Raw genomic sequence first — 21,354 nt, forward strand, 5'->3', positions numbered from 1 at the left:
GAATTATCTTCGCGTAGTATTTTTCACACAGATATGCATTCGGTTTCGCGTAAGACATAAAAATGCAAATAAAGCAATAAGTATCCAGATGTGGATGAAAATGGCACAGATAGATAATAAACACCAACAGTATAAAGGGAAATACTACGTAAGTCAAAAATGCATAATTAGAGGGACGTAATCGACTTAATATCCGTAGTCCATATCACCATATCATATATATAGGTATGCACAAGATATGGCATCAGTTATTTCTAATGCCATCATCTGCAATTTACGAGTCTAAAAATCAGGTGATTAGGCAAGCATAGGGTGATCTGCTAAAAGCAAATATTTTTTGAATATTTAAAAGACTTGAATGATATCAATATGAACTGTATTTTGTTCTTTTATAGTAATTCATTTATAACCAATAAAATACGCCTTTCGTTGCCTGGTTTTATCTCAGTTGTTTAATAATAGTGAGGAGGTTCACGTTGTTTCTAAAACAATTCTTATCTCAACACACTGTATGAACCGTATTCATTTTATGAAAATATCAAAGAAGGTATGAATTGAGGACAAAATCGTACAAATGATCGAATGTCTGGTTGACAAAACCTTCGACAAAATTCAAGCTATTCCGAAAGACTTTTGGCAAACCCATGAGAACATATTGAGCCAATTCTCAGCCGACTTGGTTTGTCTTTGTTTTCATACGAGGACGAAAATAGCTAACAGGTCACGGAGACCTTGCGCAATATTCGAATTTCATTTTCAAATAAATTCTTGGTGTTTTAGATAAAACTGTATTGACCATGTAAATCGTAAATATCCACCAAACTTGGAAATCCAGAAAACGACAGACTCTTCTACAACAGCCTCTTACCTCGATCTTTTTTCTACAACAAAACCAATGAGGACAACCTTCTACCAAGCTGTATAGTATGCGTGATAACTGAAATGGTTGATTTTCCATTTCTGAATAGCTACAATCTGGCATTCTCAACCTATAGTGTTTACATTTCATAACAATTTTGATTCGATATTCAATTAGTTATTTAGAAAATCACGATTGTCATACAAGATGGCAGCATTGTCATAACGATTCCTTTCGAAATATTTCCTAGTGCTAAATGAAGTTGTAATTGCTTTATGCTCGATATTAAATCTAGTGGCTCCAATGTTTTTCACCCTATTCTCATTTGGAAACGTCGCATCACTTACTTAGATTGACCACGTTTTACATTTACCACTGTTGTGGATGAATCAGAAGACGTTTATCCTTGGGTTATTCTCTTCTTGAATCCCTATAATTTTTCATGTGTATCTGTGTAAATCTTTCCTCTGTTCATATTTGCAGCATTGTGTTGACATGTCGGTATTTTTGTCGTTGTACCGTATTCGCTAAATTACACGTGGATTATGTGTCATTCGATTTACATAAATGACAATATGAAATGGTATAACCAGTATAACCAGACCGTCCTGTCAAATAAACATTTTTCCATTACTAAATAGACATATCTTGGAGTGCAAAACAAATCAGCAAGGTTCTAGAAACAGGAGATCCCAGAGGGATCTTGCCGCCCACCATTGTTAGATCTTTATATGCTCTTTGAAAGTGGATCTTTTCTCTTCTTTTCTCTTCTCTGTTTTTGCTCTTAATGATAAGACATTTGAACATTCATTTACAAACATAGCGATGATAAGCTTTACCTGCTGAATCCCAAACGGCCGCCTGGAAGCCATTTTGGTTCTTCTGATTAGTCCCAAAATCAAACGAGCACAAGGCGAGACCAAAGGGAACATACGTATGGAATTTGAGACATATCCATCGCTTACTTTTTAAGAAATAGCAATAACAATCTTTAAAAGGCAAAATCCAAAATGGCTGCCTGTTGGACACTTTGTTTTTCTGATATCAGTCCCAAACTCAATCAGGCACATATCCATCCAGTACTTCTCGATAACAATCTTTCAAAGTCAAAATCCAAGATGGCCTCCTTTCGACCATTTTGTTTTTCTGATCAGTCACAAAATCTAATCGGCACAATAAGGGACCAAGGGAAACCTATATATGCAATTTGATAAAGATCCGTTCTGTCCTTCTCAAGATATAGCGATAACTATTTACGGGCGGACGGACGGACCACGGACGCAGAGTGATTTGAATAGCCCACCATCTGATGACGTTGGCCTAATAAAATATACCTGCTGATGAAAAACTTAAGTTCGAACATAAAAAGTCACAAGGGAAGAATCATTATATTTTTACGAAAAAAAGATAACGAGTTATTCTATTAACAAATCCTAAACAGAATCGGTGGCTAGGCTCGTCAATACATTGATAAAGTTCGTGAATAGGACGACAATTCTCTCTAGTGCCTTGGCGATACACTTTGACGTTATAAATCGGCATGGAAGAGACAAAAGATGCATCAAAAAGAATTTGTCTTGTAACCTTTGCTATAACTTCGATGATGTTTGGGCTGTTCAATTCGGTGACAATCCTTCGTCATAAATGCTTTTTCATTCTATGCGTGCGCTCCATGTTTTGATATGTGGTTTTGAATTTTAAGCGAAAAACGAATACAAATACTTATAAAACATTATATTAAGCCATTAATCAATAGAGCGTCATGTAACCAATGAATACATACATTTGAATAGGTACCTCTTAAATGAAATATTTGAAAAGAAGAATATCTGAAAGCTTTAACAATCAGTGATCCAGTTAAGTGATAAATCACAGTTCTCTACTATGAATACGTACTTGCAATAACATTTTACCAATTGAAAATCGTTGTTTAACTGTATAACATGCAGAACACACATGCAGAAGCTTTCTAATGTTCAATGAAATCTTATCATAGCGATATACATACCTAAGTGTTTTCTGGCATTATTTCACCTTATTATTAATCCATCGAAATGAAAAGTCCGGTGTATGCACAAACACACAACTAACATCTGTGAAATGAGTCTGGGCTGTTTAACAGCTAACAGGTGTTTGATTTCACGCACTATATCTAACTGCACTTTTAAATCAGAACTATACAAACAGCAAACAATGAAGAAAATATCGTCATGGGATCTGGTAGTGTGCAGCAATCAACAACGGTGGTGTACCGCGACAGACATGTCTGTAATACTAACTATTCAAAACAAGTTAACACATGATACCATCATTTATAACCAAGCTATCATTAAACGTAATAAATATATATGTATGTAAGATATGGTTGATATGGTTGAGAATCGCGTTAAAAGGGTCATTACGGGTTCGAAACCGTGCACATAAAGTTCCGTGGATTTATTAATAAATACCCTATGAGTGCCAGTTCTATTGATCCAGATGAATATCGCCGTACAATAACATCCTCCGATCATATATTTACTGTATATTTGCTCTTCATATTGGATTGGCTGGTTGTTTACATAACATGACATTGTCAATAGCATCTGGCACGAGTACAATGCAGTGGTGGGCACCAGGACAACACTTATTGGGGTATGTTTGAGAAGAAAACGTTACAGTTTGATTTCCAAACCCCCGTGATATTTGAAGTAAATATGTATAAGAATGGCGAGTTTGCATGCCATTGATACGAAACGCAACATCGTTGATCTTTAGCACACTACCATACACCCAAGGGAAAGGTGAGGTAGCTATCGAGTGGAACAAATATCTGTTTTGTAAAATATCTGATCCCATACATTTGGAGTACCGTTTATACAATGTACACAATGCAATCTCGTTTGAATACTCTAGATAACCTTATAAGTTTTCTTAGGCGCTGAACAATCTTGAAAATGTCTGTCTGACATGGATATGTGTACTCTTAGGCATAATGTGACCTTTGAGCATTTGAACTTTGACTGAAAATCATCTTTTCGGATATAATTTGATATAATGATGTTATTGAGTAAATCTGAACCAAATCTGTTTACAGTTCTTAAGGTATGACATTGATATTGAAAGGGACTCTACATGACCGGGCGCAACACGATGTGACGGAGAGACATACAGAGAGAAACGAGTCATTCATTAAAGTATACAAAAATAGACTAATGAAATTCATATATGCGTGGAAATCTTACAAATATCAACACACCATATAAACATCTCCACAAAGTTTATATACATTTTAAAACCAAAAACCACAAAATAAACAAAATAAAATAACCGCTTTCACCTTCTATATATTGCCTCTTCAGGTGCTAAGCACGTGTTCAATGGGGTGAAACAGCTGTGTTGCAATTCAATTTAGTCTATAAATCATTATAAATCGGTATGGAAAGATGTTATTCACTTGTTTGTCTTTATACATTTCTTATAAATATTTCTGTATTGTTTTCTCATAGAAGTCCACCCAGCTGCCCTCAGAGGACTAAGTCAAACTATTTATACAATGTTCCTTTCACTTAGGAAGTTTTCAAACCCAAACGGGACGGAAAAAAAATAAAAAGAATAATCTGTATATCCCCTTTTTGGTCCCGTCCTTCATGCCTGATGGAGGCCTATGATGTTTCTTACCGCAAGGATGCTCCTGTCTAAATTGTATCAAAATACCTTCATCTATACAGATTAAGATGATTTAACCTGATTTCCCTATTTCATACAACACCTTGTCGTTTCTTTGCTACGTATCTCCTTTTGCGCTGCGTCCCATTGGCGCTATGGACCAAATATCCACGATATACACAAAATAGAGATCTCCTTTCCCCAAACATCAATACCTTTATTGAAAGACACTATGTCTATACACAATTGCTTCTCCTTGCACCAATTATGCTTCTAACCAAATGAAAATAACATTCTGTCCCTTAACAAATTTACTGTATATCCACCGTCTGGACCCATACGGCCAAGACACCCGATTTATAAATAATTGATCCTTCATGTAAAAGCATGTATTTTTCCCATATTTGGATAAATCATTCTTAATAAAGAATAATTTACTGTTTTCTCCATCTATACACAATTTGTTCTCTCCCCGGATGCTTCCGACAAATGTGGTTTAATTGTTCTACATGTTTTAAATGACTCTACAAAAGAAGTATTTTAAAACCTATTCCTGTCTGCCCCATATTTGGCTCAGGTCCCATGGGGTCCAGACCCTCCATGTTACAAACATTTGTTGCCCTTTCCCCGAGGATACTTCTGAAAACATTTGGTAAATTTCCGCTCAGTAGTTCATGAGAAGTAACGATTTTAAGACGAAATTTATAGAACTGCGTGAAACGTATTTTCGATGGGCCCAGCCAAATGAAGTCGTAGATGTAAAATAATACAGCACAGAGGATTCATCTGAAATGATCACGCATACGTCACTGATAATATTACGTAATGGTCGGTGTTAACCTCATGTAAAGAAATAAAAGGTCCGATAACCTTGAGACAGAAGCACTCGTGATATCACCACGCAACTTAGCCATTTATTGTAGATTAGGTCGAGTTGATTTCTTTTAAATGTCTGCAGCAATGCTATATTTATTTCTTGGAAAGACATGAAGAGAATAAATTTACAAGTAATCAACTTAAAGATTTAATACAGGGCATATCTGACGAGAAGCAAGTACGTTTGACGATGTTTTACTTAATAATGGACGATAATGTGTTGTTGTCACTTATAAAAGCATGCAAAACTTTGTTTTTAAACTTACAGAGACATTAACGTTTAATTCTGAACATCTGAAAGCATATCCATTTGAGGCACAGAAAAATAATGTGTAAACACTTTAACAGGGCAAAATGTACAAGGCATTTCTAAAATTAAAGTTTTTTATTTTAGAGATCTAATACAATTTTTTATCATTTGTTTAGACTGTGTCTTATTTTAGATTATCTTTCTGATCTCTGTGCAATATGAGTCCTTAAATGTGCATGTCATGCCTGTTTATGTGAAAATATAAATTCTTTTCATTAATAACAGTATTATCCGTCAACAGGTTAATGATTTAACTCAATAATTCAGGCTAAATATGTTCCGGGTGATTAATTTTCGCGACTATTCTGATACTCGAATATCGCAAAAATGAATCGCTCGCGAATAGTTGTGTTTTTGCAGTACTTTATTGACAAGTAAATTAAGTAAACATACTCTGTCAATTTCTTCGGGAGATATTCTGTAAGAAGCGATGAAGCTCAATAGATGTCACTTCTTAAGCCAGTCACTGCCAATAAAATTTAAGAGTTACTCACATCTATTTAACACCCCACCCCCGCCGCCTCCCCCAGATTACCTCTTCATATTTATCGTTATATCAAAATAACGGCAGTTGGAATTTGCACGAGGCAAAATTAAGATAATCGTTTACAAAATATATCAACGAAGAGTTGAAAGAAAGTAATGATAAATGAGACTTTGCAGCATGTGGTACCTCATATTGGTTTTGATGGTACCCACTGGGACAATGCATAGTGTGATGTAATACAACTACCAGCATCCAAAAACCGATGCTGAAAGTAAGTATGCTGTATTTCAATACTTTTTAGGTATTTGAAAATCGATATTTTAAGCGATGAAAGTATTTAGTCTACGGCAATGTAAAAGTCAGAATGAACACGGAGTTTGGCAGCGAGAGGATACGATAAGCGCCGATGAATGCACTACTTGGCTGCAGTAAAATATTGTCATAGGTGACATTAGGATTCACCTCCACAATACGACACCACAAAGATATACTTACACACTAACTCCCTGTCGTCTTGTAGACCGCTGACTAGTTAGCAAACAATAACCCATCTCATAGACATATCGTCATGTTGTTGTTAAGTCGTATTAAACACTTCTATGTGTGTCTAAAAAATCCACCATCGTGGAGCTGAACATAAAATATTTATCCATGTAACATTTTCAGAAATGGCATGTTGTTGAATTTAGAAATATATAATTGGTTCTTGTTTACTGCGTTATCTTCAAGGAATCTTCAATCGAATGTAAGCATGCGGCACCAGTGCAAACAGCGAAAATGACGAACTCACAAAATAACAATCGCATGTAGATGTTTTGAGTAAGCATACACATACACATCCGAATCCGCCTGTGTGACTGTCAGGAATCCCAGAATTCACAAGTACACGATATAGATTCAATAATCCAGTATAAAAAAACTGCGTTGTGGTACGTTCAGCCGTGCACAGACCAACCATTAAAAGAAGCATTTGCGAAGAACAATACCTAGTGAATTTTGCGAGCTCCTGGAAATTATTGACACTGTAATGTATTAAGTGGATCAATGGCACGCTGTCCTGTAGTTAAAGTCTCCAAAAGCAGATCAGTATATAGAGTGTCATAGGCTTCGTGATTGATAGTATTTTCCCGGAATATAACATTACCATATTACAGTCCCCTTCCTCGACGGATACTGGAATAGGTATTAAGCTTCAGCAATCGTAACGTATACCATGTGGAAGACTTAGATTCGTACGAGAGCAGACGGTAAAAAACACAATGGTGACGCGAAACACATGACAATTGGCACATCATCACTGTCGCCTCGCACCTGCCCTAGCCTTTAACGACACCGCCAACAATGTTGCATTCTACTACTTCAATAGATATCGAGCCTTCAAGCGAGGGAATGACATTGGATCACTTTTTATAGACAACAATAAAGATATATCAGAGAATGCATCCTCGTGAAATCTATTTGACAGAAAAGCTAACTAGAGTAGACACCGTTGTCGGTGTCGTGTTAATTTCCTCGCGTGCGAAATTCCCCCATGTATTGACGAAGTAGGGTGTTTCTAGGAGTCGAGTGTTTGGGCGATCACGACACTTTTCTCTGAAGAGCGAGTCTAATTCCTAATGCCCAGTGAAACGACCGGCAATTGTAGCATCGATTAAAGTAAATTGGCAGATATTCCCATTCGGCGAAATTGACATCACTAAAAGATATCAATTAAAGACAACACAATGAAAGCTGATCTAATGTAGTGTTTGTGGGTGTTGTTGGAACGGAGCGTATTTCGTCATTAAGGTGTACTGGCTTTTTCTATGGCGATGAAACAGTAATTCTACGGAACATTTAACAGAATCCTTGCGGATAAATTTAGATTGCACATCGGCCAATATCGTGAGTGAGTGTACTGTACAAAAGAAACCTAGGTGAATATTAACATTCAATACAATTCAGAGTTTTATATATATAGATATTTACAAATAGCTTGATAATGTATTCAACCGTGTCCTACAGTCCTTCGCCATCGTAAATGATGCTAGGGGCCTAAAGTTTTGAAACCAAGGATGTAACTGAGGAAAATGCAAATTAACAAGAAGCAATGTCAAGAAGTCATCTGCGAGACTCAAAATCTTCATACTTCAAGACAAGTCATATTTTTATTCCATATTTCAATAGAATTAATCTAAGTGATAGTCATTGGTAGATTCTGAGGGTTTGAATAGCTACACTTACACATGTACAACAAGTGAACACACAATAAAGTGTGGAAACACTGTAATAGACTTCGAGTACAGTCGGCAGCAGAAAGTTTATGCTTTGAACACAAACCAGTATATACTTCAGAGTTCCAGGGGAATATTCAGTACTTCTAATGTAATGCTTTGAATTTAGACAATAATTGTCTCGTTTGATTTGTTTGAATCTAATACTGTGTAGCTGTATCGAGAAAATCCTTTTGTTTTAGCGAATCTGATGAGACGTGTAACTACACTGTACCTAAGTAGCACAAATATTTACAAACCGTTTTGAGAGTTTTAACATATGCTACATACTTTTTATGAATGCGACTAAATAACCAAGACAAATAGTGAAACAGCAATAAAAACGATCAACTTACAACCATTTAATTGCTGGAATTGCCATCTAGATTAATAATGGTGATGTTATGTAGCTTACCTTGACGTTCTAGCTTGTCGCTATGAAATAACAGCCGATATTGAAGGTGTATATGTTAACGTTAAGGCAGGGGTAGGACATCATCTACTGTTTTAAAGATGGCCAACCAGAATGTGTACATTCAATCAATATAATATTTTGAGGAGTTTGATTTTGACGAATATGTTACTAGTTTTTAAGGGTAAATGGCTTGGAAGTTTATCTATCTGATATACCTTCACATATAGCAAAATAATTACATAACTGATTAAGCATAATAACAATTATACATCTGTTCAAAATTGTGTACTCTTTGTTAAGTATGATATCTTAAGTTTGCATAACCGTTTTATTAACAACGTTAAAAAATTAAAATTAAATTGTAGCGACCCAACATTAAGTCACAACGTTATCGTTTGGAGAGTGTAAACAATGTCTTTGCGCATGCCATTTTAGATTCAGATTAATTCAAATTAATGTACTTCGCACTGTCACGCGTATAGCGTGAAACAAGAGGTCATTTTACAAAGTAAGAATTAAAACATGGCCGGCGAGTTAAAACGAGGCTCCGAAATATCACATGATGAACTCGGCAAAATCCGATCAAAACAGTGATGGGTGGTAGAAACAACAGCGAGTGTTGACTTGCGTTAGTTTGAAGCTGATAATCTATATCAATTTCTCGCAGCGAGTGTTATAATTTTGTGAAGAGTCTAATTTTAAGGAATTAAAATGCTTGCCCGAAATCAAGCGAACGGGGAATAATAACAAAATCTAATAACCCAGATTGCTGTAATCCGAACAACTGTTCCGGAGTATTCTATTTGACTCAGGTATTAAAACATCTAAGCTGTAAAATTAGTCCTGCGTATTTAAGGATTTGAATGGTATCAAAATGTATGAAAGAATACGGATGAAAAGAAACAGGAACTATATCCGGATCCAAAGCATAGGAAATGAGAGTCAAAGAGCTAAAATAATTCTGGATTACAAGATATCGGATTATCAGAGTTCATTTGATTTCCTTTTTTGTTTGCCTGTGATACCTTGAAAGGAAGAATCAATTATGTCGCCATCGATTTGCGCAATGCCGCTCAAGAATAGATGGTAGATATAAGAGATACAGCAAAAGCAATGAAACGTTCACCCTTCCCAAACCTTCCATATCTTTTTGACGTTTGACAGGTTTCATCTTTCCTTTCTTAATTTTGTAATCTTTTAATATCGACTCATAACTCCAGCTTTGTTTGCTGACACGATCGCATGTGTTGCCGCATCTGTCACACCTTCATCACGCATTTGACATATATCTAAAATTCCATCAAACATCTATGTCAAATTAGATACAATCTGTAAATCAAAACTGATTCGTGCACTCTTTTTTTCGCGACGTACATTCTGTAGTTATTTCAGGGAAATTTATATTATCGGTGTATCAAGTACATGATTTTCCCCCAGATTGATATTGAAATTGGAGAAGCGAATAAAATCATGGGCAACATCTTCTATTCTACGTACATGTGAACACGTGATATGATTGCTTTGGTATCAGGCTGACGAAGATTATGGGACAGTTTAACGGTCTTCATACTGATCTAAATCAGGATATATTCTCTTGTACCATATAGAGCCAAGGGAAGGTAATATTATTATTAGAACTGACCAAGATTTACATGTTGGTTGTCGTCAATGAAGCAGAAAACGCTAAGTGTTCTGGAACATCTGATCTTATTTTCCTTGTATTTTTCATGATTCTCTATGCAAATCTTTCTTTTGCTCATCGAATTTGTGTTTGAATTAAGGTTCTGCTGATATACCAGTATTATCTCATTGTCAAGCAATTGTCAAGTAGCTTTCATATCTATTTCACAAAACTAACATATCACGCTAAAGAATAATATTTATTGAATATATCTACGAGGTTTAAAACGCATTCCTGACCCGAGAGTGATACGTTTGTCTCAGGTGACTTGATAACTAGGAAATTACCTCATAAACCCACAACCTGATATACTTAATGGTAGAGCAATGGAGCAGTTAAGTCAATACATCACATCGTGTTGAATAGCAACCATCAAACTAGAAAGAGCCGAGTGTCAGACATTCGTGGAATTCAAAATACCATGTATAATAAAAAGTAAATATATTTAAACCAAAGAGCAACGCTTAAGGATAAAATTCTGTACTAAATGTCGACACTAAGGACAACAAAAGAAACAGGTGGAATTCAAAATACCGATTTGGATGTATAATAAAAAGTAAATATATTTAAACCAAAGAGCAACGCTTAAGGATAAAATTCTGTACTAAACGTTTATATGTAAGTCCCTACGTAACGACCACATACATCTGATCGAGAGAAAACTGCTTACTGCAATATACGAGAGAAATCCTGTTTATCTATGATCCAAATTGTATTCATGTAGATTGTATACTGCTATCTATTAGAATTCAATGCGAATTAAAACGCTTTCTGTGGAGTGATTTATGACTACTTGTATAAATACTCGCTGAAAGACGTAAATATGTACCAGTAAGGCAGTTCGACCTGTGTAGTATGCCAGCAGAACAAAGGTTACCGCCCCTACCGCAGCAAACTCAATTAACAGGATGATTCTGTGACACACATTTATACTTAATATAATGATATGATAAAGACTTTTGAACAAATTGGATCCAATTCTGATCAGATGATTTGTCATCATTGTTCAAATTCAATTAATTGAAGGGATATCTAGGCGAAAGTCCAATCAATATATCATATGAGTGAAATAAATGTATTACGATATTGACGAAATTGTAGCCAGCTAGAGAGAGAAAATGCCTTAAACATCTTTGGCAGAGATTTAATCCATTAGATAATAGAAATTCATGATGAATTGATCAAAGAGTTAATAGCAGTGACACTTAACCTTTCACAAAGTATCCATATGAAATTGTACTTAACCACGTGCTATCAATTTAGAGAAGTACAGAATGATATGTTTGTCTTAGACAGAAAAGTCAGTACCTTTCCCGGATCTCATCAAAGTGTGCTACCCTAGGGATTCACTCCCTATAATAATGCATGCCGTCACGTCAACGATTCTAAAACGGTCGTTATGTCAACAATACCACGCGATGAGATAATAATTACGCATGTACGAAGGTCAGCTGGTCAAAAGACATAGCTATGTGTCTCCTTATAGGATAGCTACAAGGACGCTGTAACCCTCGGAGAAAGAAAATGTAAAAATATTGGAAATCCTCGCTCTTGAAAGCTCAAGGATCTGTCCTTGCTGATTGAGGTTATCCTATATCGTGCCTGAGAGATTAAAAGAGTTCATTCGATCTCCTCTAAAATTCATTAATTTAAAAAGAAATAAAAATAAACTCAACATATACTGTCCTATTATTATGAAAGCAGTTTGATGAAAGCAATGTTAGAAGACCCTATATTTTCTGTAAAACTATTTAATTTTGCGTGCGTTCATTATTGTGAATTTTACATGAATGTTTTATACGCGGATAAGTGAAAATTAACATTACGATTAATATCAATTACTGTACAGTTGTTCCATTTCGCGGAATATTGATTTCGCGGTCGTACGGTTTGGGCTACTTCAACGGTATTTAATTGTGAGTTTTTCTACAAAGTGTTATCAATGCATACATGCATGACATATATTTTCTGACATTTGAATTATTTTGACTTATCTTTCATGACCGCAAATATTACCAACTGTACAGTATATATGGAGTGATATACCAGGTATATATTCGGAAGTTAACAATGCATGATAAACAGCTAACTGAAATGTGAAAAGGAATTTAAATGCATAACTTACGGTATTTTCCCATTACAACACGTTTCCAAGGATGAAACGTGACAGTTAGACAAATTTAAGTAGATAGATGCTATTACCTAAGATAAAGGAATATCGACTTTATTGCAATAGATTGTACGTTGTAAATGATTAGTGATATAACAACTGGGTATGTACCTTCGCCGGAAGACAGGATGTACACGTGTAAGTTACCGTAGTCACGTTTCCCATCATCGTGTGTGTTCTGTATTATGTCATTTTCTGTGGGCGGACTAATGCTATTATGACCAGATTTCTAAGAAACGATCATTCACACAGTTTCAGTGAACTTAATGACGGTTATGTAACTGAGGTTGTGTTCCAATATTAGCTATAAAGAAATGCGATCTAGTGTAGTCACGTTACTACACAGACCACAGCTATTGCCTCAGAAACAATACATCTACATACACTACGAATGAAGTCTTGAATCCAAAACCAAATACCAGACAACATTACCATCACAATAAAACAATTATGTTATTTACATACAATGGCTAAGTAAAAATCAAACAAGCAACTAGAGATAATTGTATAACTGACTCTTGTATTTTTCGTTTTAAAGGAGATTTCTTGTCTTCTTCAAAGAAAATTTGAAACATTTACTTTGAATCTGTTCCAGGAACCGCCCACTCCATTAACGCTATGAAATAAAGTTATATCTAAATGGTTCATTCCGAGTCAACTTCAAGGTCAAATATGGAAACTGTGTGTTGTTTTTTGTATAATTATCAATGTATAATGTTAGTTTTCATGAACCACGGATTAATTGAACACTCCAGATTTGAAATATATATAGTGTTATACGTTTTGCCGATATAATATTGCGTTTCAGTGAATATGAACAGATTCACGGATGGATGCACATGCACAACTTTTTGTTCAGGTAGATTTTTCTCATAAAAGCCTTTACATAACGTCACAATAGTTTGACAAAATTTCTACTTAATTAAATATTCCGATAAATACACGAACAAGTAAAATATGAATCTATTCAGACAGAAAGTTAGATATACTTCTTAATATACATAAATACATGTCTAAACAGACAACATTCGACAGTATAACAGAGTTAACATTGATAAATCTGAACCCGATATAACATTGATGAAACGAGGACGATATAACACTACATACCCAGGTTATTGTCCTTCCCAACAGGTTTACTAAACAAGTACGTTTCCCTCAAATTAAGGTTATCGCCCTCAACTTTAATATACCACTCCATTAGTAAGTAGATTTACCCTTAAGTTAAGTATGGTACCTTCACGTTAAGTATGTCACCCTAAAATTAAGTTTACATTTCCCTCAACTTAAGTATACTGCCCTCAAGTTGTATATATTTCCCTCAATTAAGTATATTCTCCTTAAGCTAAGTAGATCTATACTCAAATTAAATATATCACCCTAAAGTCAGCCTAGGTTACTAAAGTCTCTTTTTAAAAACTGATTTCGTAATTTATTATGTATTATTGAATGGACCATATTTTCAGCTTGATTTTTATCAAAAAGAAATAAAATTCTAAAGTGAAAATTACATTAAATTGGTCATGCACGAAATATAATCACTTCTTAGGAACTATTAAATTATCGATAATAAAACTTGTAGAGAGTATCCATTAAATTGTAAACAGTTTTAATCTTGGTGATAATTTTATTCAATCCCAAAAATATTACATTCCGAACTCATGAAGGACTTTTGTGAGGGACGTCGCACAACTGTAGTGTGATAAAAAAAAAGAAATCTACATTTTACAATTAAATAATTTTAATTTCGCACATTCCCATGTAAATGTGTGCCTTTCTAAGGTCACGTGTTTGGCATTGTATAAATTATTCTGATAGATGCGTTCTTCACTGATATCATATTGACCTATTACAAGGAACGGTGTTGATAGCTAGTTCACGATCAAGATTGTTCTGTGTCGGAATTCACGACATCAATGCCTGACATACCCAAATCGAAGTCATTTATTTCGTTACAGTGAATATACCAATTCGCTAACAACATAGATGACACAAGCACAATGAGGTCTGTCAGAACAGTGACCAATACAAAGTACCGGTCAGTTAGATTTGATGAATATCTCTAAGGGCCGATTATTAAGATTGCCTTTCCTGAAAATTAGACTTGCCTTCCTAGTTTAACTGAATCCAATCATGCTCGTAAGCATTACGTGACACTTGTACAGCTTTCTAAATCACCATGTCCTTAAACGCTGGTCATCAGTCATATAGTATGGCCAAATTGACCAAGAACTCATCCATATATTCGATATGTGAGGGATACAAAAAATCATTAATTTGGAGCTTCATTTTCGTTTGTTCTCATCGAGTAGGTCATATTCGGCCATCTTTTTACTTTTGTTGAGCTTGATATAAGCTTCGTATGATAATTAAGGGCCTTACGTATTTGAACAATCCATTAGTTAGATGACTAAGTAATAATAGGGAAGATGCACTTTTGACGGCATATAAGCATTCTTTATACCAAATCCCTTAATTCCTCTATCATTTTATCAATAAGTGGTAACCATGGTACTGCAACACAAGGAGCAATAGAAGACATACCTTTTTGTCAAACAGTCAACTCAATTTCAAACGGTTTTCGTTCTTTCTTTCTCGGTTGCACTAGTTCTGTGATGTTTATGTATAAAGGGGCTGATATACTATAAACAAATTTGGAATTGAGATAGGAATATACAATAGAACGTTTGACACCTATCCATGCTTGGGAAGGTCATCATAGTACTACTACCCTCTAAGATGGTCTGAATGTACCTTTCACTTGTCGGTTGTCAATGTTGTATATCAGATAGTACTGTATTCTATTATTGCCACCGTATTAACTTTCAGTTGCAGTATGTGGTGTGAACAGATCCCTGTGTTGGTCACCACATATTCCAACAACCATTAAGTACCCAAGTAATTGTGTGTATTTCTCCGGTCAATAACAAACTCCAGCCATAAACACTGTGTAATCAGACTAAACCGTGTAAAATCTTGCACCTGGTGTGTATCTACCTGGCTTTGATCGCATAGAGACCGATTCATGCGGCCTTGTTTTTAATCACCTAACAAACAATGTCAGTGTTACGTTTCCCAGTGGGGAGAAGGCCTGATATATTCCAACATCTCACCGATGTAACCAAGATGTCGAGTTAGTATTAGAACAACAGATCCGTTTAACTATATTAAGCTCACCTTTTCAGGTCAAACGTTGATGAACTATGCAAACTCCTAGTGAGACAACTATTAGATAAAATATCCATTAATATGAAATCGGCTGTTTTTCTAAATCAAAAACGCTATATTTGAATCATTGCTTAACCGCTAATACATTTGCACGAACGGCAAAAATGAAAGTTAGGTTAGATATGTCAAAACAGCGACTAACTGGACATCGTCTGTGTCTGGAACACTACCATCTGCAATAAGTCTTAAACATATCACAGGTATACAGAGGCACATTACAGGAAAAATATACCTGATATCAAGACTATTATATACATTCATATACTCACAGTTGGTGCTCATTGGCACGAGATAAGTGGCATCACAGATATATCGACGTCGGCTTTATTAGATCCTTCAGTTCAAGTCCCAAACCGTTAAAGCAATGAGTATCTTAAGTTAACATTCTACTTATAGGGAATAATTAATTATTTGATTTGAATTACTGATAACGACAGTACATTTCCCTTATCTTAATTTTTCTTTCAAAAATATTTTTTAATAAATTGAATTTTAAAATCTATGAACTGTTAGTCATTTAAACGTATCTAATGTTTCACGTAAAAGGTTAACACTTTCGGTATGGATTTCATTTCTGTTATGGTTTGATCAAGTTGATAAAAGAATTTTTCATGGTTGTTGATAGAGATATAATTACAGAGTAGCGGTGAAGCGATCCAGTCGTACCATGGGGTATGTATGTCAAAGGCTAACAGGCATGGAGACCTCTTGCCTGTGAAATCAAATGTTATTTAGGACAAACAATATGGTTAAATCAAACGGAAAACAGCCCAACAATGCTCCATACTTACAACACTGAGAGACACTTAGAAATGTTCACATACGTTTCAGGTATTTTCTTAAAACTGTCATAAATAATAGTACACGTCAATGACAAGTGCTGTGAATGTGTGGAGTTCTTTTAACTTGCCACTTAAGAAAACTGTTTTGATATCACTTATCATAATCGTGAGAGGTATAGTTTATTTATGTACTACTTACGTGTTCCTTGTAAGAAAAAAGATTTTCTCCTGATAAGTATATCTGATAAATAAGCAAAAATGTTCTAATAACATAAATCCTTACATTAACTTTGGTTATTGATATTTTTAAACAACTTGACGTTTTTAGTATGTAAGTTTGATTTTAGATAAACATGTATTCGAAATTATTCTATTACAAAAGCAGTGCATAAACTTACTGAATTGTTAATATTTGTCTAAATCAAAGTACGAGATAAGTTGACACAGGTGTAGATTATTTTGTTTGTTCCTAATTGTACTGTTGTTTGTTTTCTCTTAAAGTATGTTACTGCAAAACATCATTACCTGATAAAAATTGTCTTCGTTTTGCATCAATGAATATTTCGGTAAATTGAGATTTCGAACAGTTGATCTCATTCGTTTATCTGCACTTCACCAAACACATATTGATGTAAATAAAACTTGAAATATTACTCGTTTTAATATGTTATTTCTTTTTCGAATTTCAATGTTTCCCAGATAATGGATCGCTCTGTGCTACTATGGTTGTGTCCGTGGGAATCCCTTTATCGCGACTGATCTGGATAGCAGGTGATGGACCTCTCGCATGTTTTTCAGTGATATGCTATCCAGCTACTACAAGGATACTCCTCCCCATGCTGATCCAAGCAGGGAGCTAAACCCAGCAAAACAATAAACAAGTAGATATAATCGTGTACTATCAAAAGTATTTTGAATCATAAACAAGCGCCATACATCCGCATTTTGTTACAAGGAAATAATACAGAAGTCGTAATGCTAAATATCTACTTACCAGCATTAAATTAAAGTTTATTTCCCGAGGTGAATGCGGTTTTGATTGAGGTTGAGTTAACATTGTACATTTATTTAGATAAGGGTACCTCCAAACATTCACAGTAAACACACCCCTTCGCCAAAGTGTGATGACTATCAGATTGATTGGTCGTGGATCCATTAATACCTTGTTCCATCTACATTACAGAACCATTCAGACTAGGCGGAATAGGAAGGCATATTACGTAAAGTCGACAGATCAATCATCGATTGATAAATATCAATATCTCTCTCTGCGTTTACGTGTGCATTAGATTGACTGAATTCTTTATTTAAAAAAAAGACCTACTCCAGGATATTACAGCATTTAGCAGTCTTATCGATACAACTCTTTGTAGCACTTAAAAAATTGTGGATAACAATACGAAGACAATTTTGAAAACAATCAGGAACATATATATATATACAACCCTCGTGGTGAGCGTTTGATGAACCGCGTGGAACTTTATAACGTTTTGTACCTAAGTTAAATATCAGAATGATTTCAATTTCAAGTCCATTGGAAGTACTGTAGAAAAGCACTACCATAAATCATTCTAACGAATGGAACTGGATTGACATGAGCATTTCATTAGTTCTTATCAGGATGAAAATTAATGGCGAGCTCGATCTGATCTATAAATAAAAAAGCATCCTCATGTGAGATAAAATAACACCATATCCGAATGCTCTGTATATTTTGGCATTGACAGTGTGCGACTTTGGAACGAAAAACCATAAAACCTTCAACACAGGACAACTAGGCAAGTTACCAGTTTACATTATATGTTCCTTATACTTTGTGATATTCTCTTCCTCTGGAATGTTCTGATAGTTAAATTATCGCTGCATCTGACAGTTGGCAGACAAATACATTTATTATCGACTTATTGCTCGTTCCGTTGTTTTGATGCTGTGTCGTTGGTATGCATATGTCATTTCATTCCTTAGATCCCAGACAAAAAGGTAGTTATAACGAAACGTGGTACAGGAGCGTTCTCATGTACTTGACATTTCTCCAGCTTGCTGCATTTGCTAACGCCACTATTTCACATTGAATAATATCTTTTATATTGAACGTAATGTAAAAGTTTTTAGAAATGCTTCATTTTATTTTTAGAAGAGGCAATTCATCTTCTCATTCACAATAAATCAGAAACGTGTTTAGTTCTCAATATACACGTGATGTATTACCGATCTATTTTTATCTTTTTACCGTTTAAGGTTTCTACAGAAACATACGCACGTGTCTTTACGCATGCATGATTGGGTACATTAATTAATATTCATGAAATACCATGTCCTATACGTTCGCCTTTCAATGACCTTCAGTTTATTAAATGATTGGATTATGATATAATATACAGATATACAGATTATTCCTATAATCGAGATAACTTATTTTGTTCTTACATTAAAGTATATCAAACGTACACCAATATAGCTAAATAACAACATATACGTTATACATTGTAACTATCATCATAAGACAATAAATATTTATTTGTATATCGATGTTATTGGTAAAATATTGATTTATCATCATTATTATAGGCTAATGCAGTTTTCAATTACTTCGTAAACAGTTTGACATTTAAAAGGACTCCGGTATCAAATATATATAATTATGTACTACTGTCAAAAATTTTCTTATTGTGAATGAAAAATTTGCTATAGGAATACCAGCTGTATATTAAAGTATCAAAAATGCTACTAAATAGAAGGTAAAGTATGTTATTGAAACATGTACATTGAAAATGTATTGAAAACAGATGTCAATTAGTAGTCTGAAAGACAAATAGATATATTTACGGTGAATATTGCTTGTACATGAACCATGTGTTCAATACCTAGAACACGCGACAGCTTGAAGGGTATTAACATCTTCCGATTAATTACCAAACCCATCTAACTGTTGCGCTGCCATGGTCGTATCAACAGGGCATGGTAATATGACTTCGCTTCTCTCTATATAACGTTTCCACATTTTATGATCCCCATGAAGCTGTCAACACTATAATACTTAATTTGTTTATCAGCATAAGTCCGAAACCAACATTTCTTAGTTATATTTCCCGATATAGATTTTTGTTACACAGCAGCCCGCTGTAGTTGAATAAAATGCTGTTCTTAATTATCGAATGTGTGAAGTAATTATTATGCGTTCGTCAGTCAGTCTACAATTTCAAGGATTACAATGGACATTATTTAACAAAGGAATATAAATTCTATGAAACAAATTGAATGATCTTAAAGTAAAGATTTATTGCTCTAACGAGGTACATTTATTTATTTTCCCGTTTATTTGGACATGATGTGGACATTACACATGTATGTTATGACGCAGCTATGCAGGCAAAACGTCACACATATATTTATTACTTCAAGGTTATGCAGTATATCTAAGTCTGTTATCAAATTGTGTCAGAAAGGTACAAAGATGCTAAAAGATATACTTAAGATGCTTAAATTAGACATCAATTATCCATATCTATATTGTTTTTTCTAGTTTAACACAAACGGACATAAACTATTTATTTAAAAAGAAATTTATTCAGTCTAGAAAGGCACAGAAATAGATATATTTCCAAGGTCATTCTCTGTTTCACAGGTTATTGAGGGTATGGTGTATACAAACATGCCTGGGAAATAGCCGAATGCTTTCTAAGTCGGACTACTCAATACAATTTATCATATCTGATGTTATCTTGTGTAATTGGATCTTTTCTTATCGCTTCTGATGTTATCTGGTCTCACTGAATCTTACCTAATGTAATCGGCGGTAACTTAGTGTCTTACATTATAATACAGAGCCATGATATACGCAGATAACTTATAAAGTGTATTTATTATATCTGAGTAGACGTGCTCGCAATACAAATCCTCTTATCAAAAATGATACTCACCTTCGAATACGTCGTCTTCCTCATTCGACAATTCGGGTCCAATTTTGCCCATCCTAAGTATGTGTTTTACGTATACTGACATAAATCCATCAACACACCAATCTTTTCTTTAACATTATGACTTCTGCCTGTCAGTCAGACAGCTAAGGCAATAGACAAACATACAGTCAGCTACCCCGATGTTTAACTAAATAATGCGTTTATCTTAATCACCAACCCTGCTGTGCCGTCTTAGCTGGAAGCACTCAGGTGTGTCGTGGACAGAGCCCGGTATTGACACGTGACGACTCAATGTCAACACAAGGTTGGACAGACAGTATGTCCGTTTCATCCACTTTCTCTTACAGTATTCCAAATGTCTCGTCTTGTCAAACTATCGAACTATGCACAGAGAACATAACAATTTACCCTGCACACAGCAAAGAAAGTGGGCGTTTCTTTATGTCACTCAAAGCAATTGTCATAATAGGTACGTATTCCAAATACTACGTACATTGTTAAATGTTTGCGTTCACATTTAATGGGTTTTTTTACACAAAGTGGACAAGACGTTGATAACAAGCTTAAAAAAGATTTCCCTATTGTACTGAATATACAACTCTCGTTTTGTGACTAAAGACTGGGATCTCCTCTTCTATGCGGGGTAACCATAATTTTTTTACAAATAGAATAACTGCACACTTTACGAAAGGAAATAATGTTTCCAAACCTATACAGGAAAGTTTA

General features: G+C 34.8%; 1 protein-coding gene across 1 annotated transcript in view; it reads right to left on the bottom strand.

Annotated features, from left to right (window-relative positions):
- LOC132556051 (uncharacterized) overlaps nucleotides 1-20,710 on the bottom strand; it is a 57,894-nt gene extending 37,184 nt beyond the window's left edge. Inside the window, exon 1 of the mRNA XM_060220443.1 lies at nucleotides 20,629-20,710. Within this exon, the coding sequence (XP_060076426.1) occupies nucleotides 20,629-20,710 (82 nt within the window). The remainder of the gene's footprint in view (nucleotides 1-20,628) is intronic.
- Nucleotides 20,711-21,354: the final 644 nt, after the last annotated feature.

This window comes from Ylistrum balloti, unplaced genomic scaffold (genome assembly GCF_031769215.1).
Source record: "Ylistrum balloti isolate Yb309-2 unplaced genomic scaffold, AGI_CSIRO_Ybal_v1 Utg370542, whole genome shotgun sequence".
In the NCBI taxonomy this organism is placed as follows: Eukaryota; Metazoa; Mollusca; class Bivalvia; order Pectinida; family Pectinidae; genus Ylistrum; species Ylistrum balloti.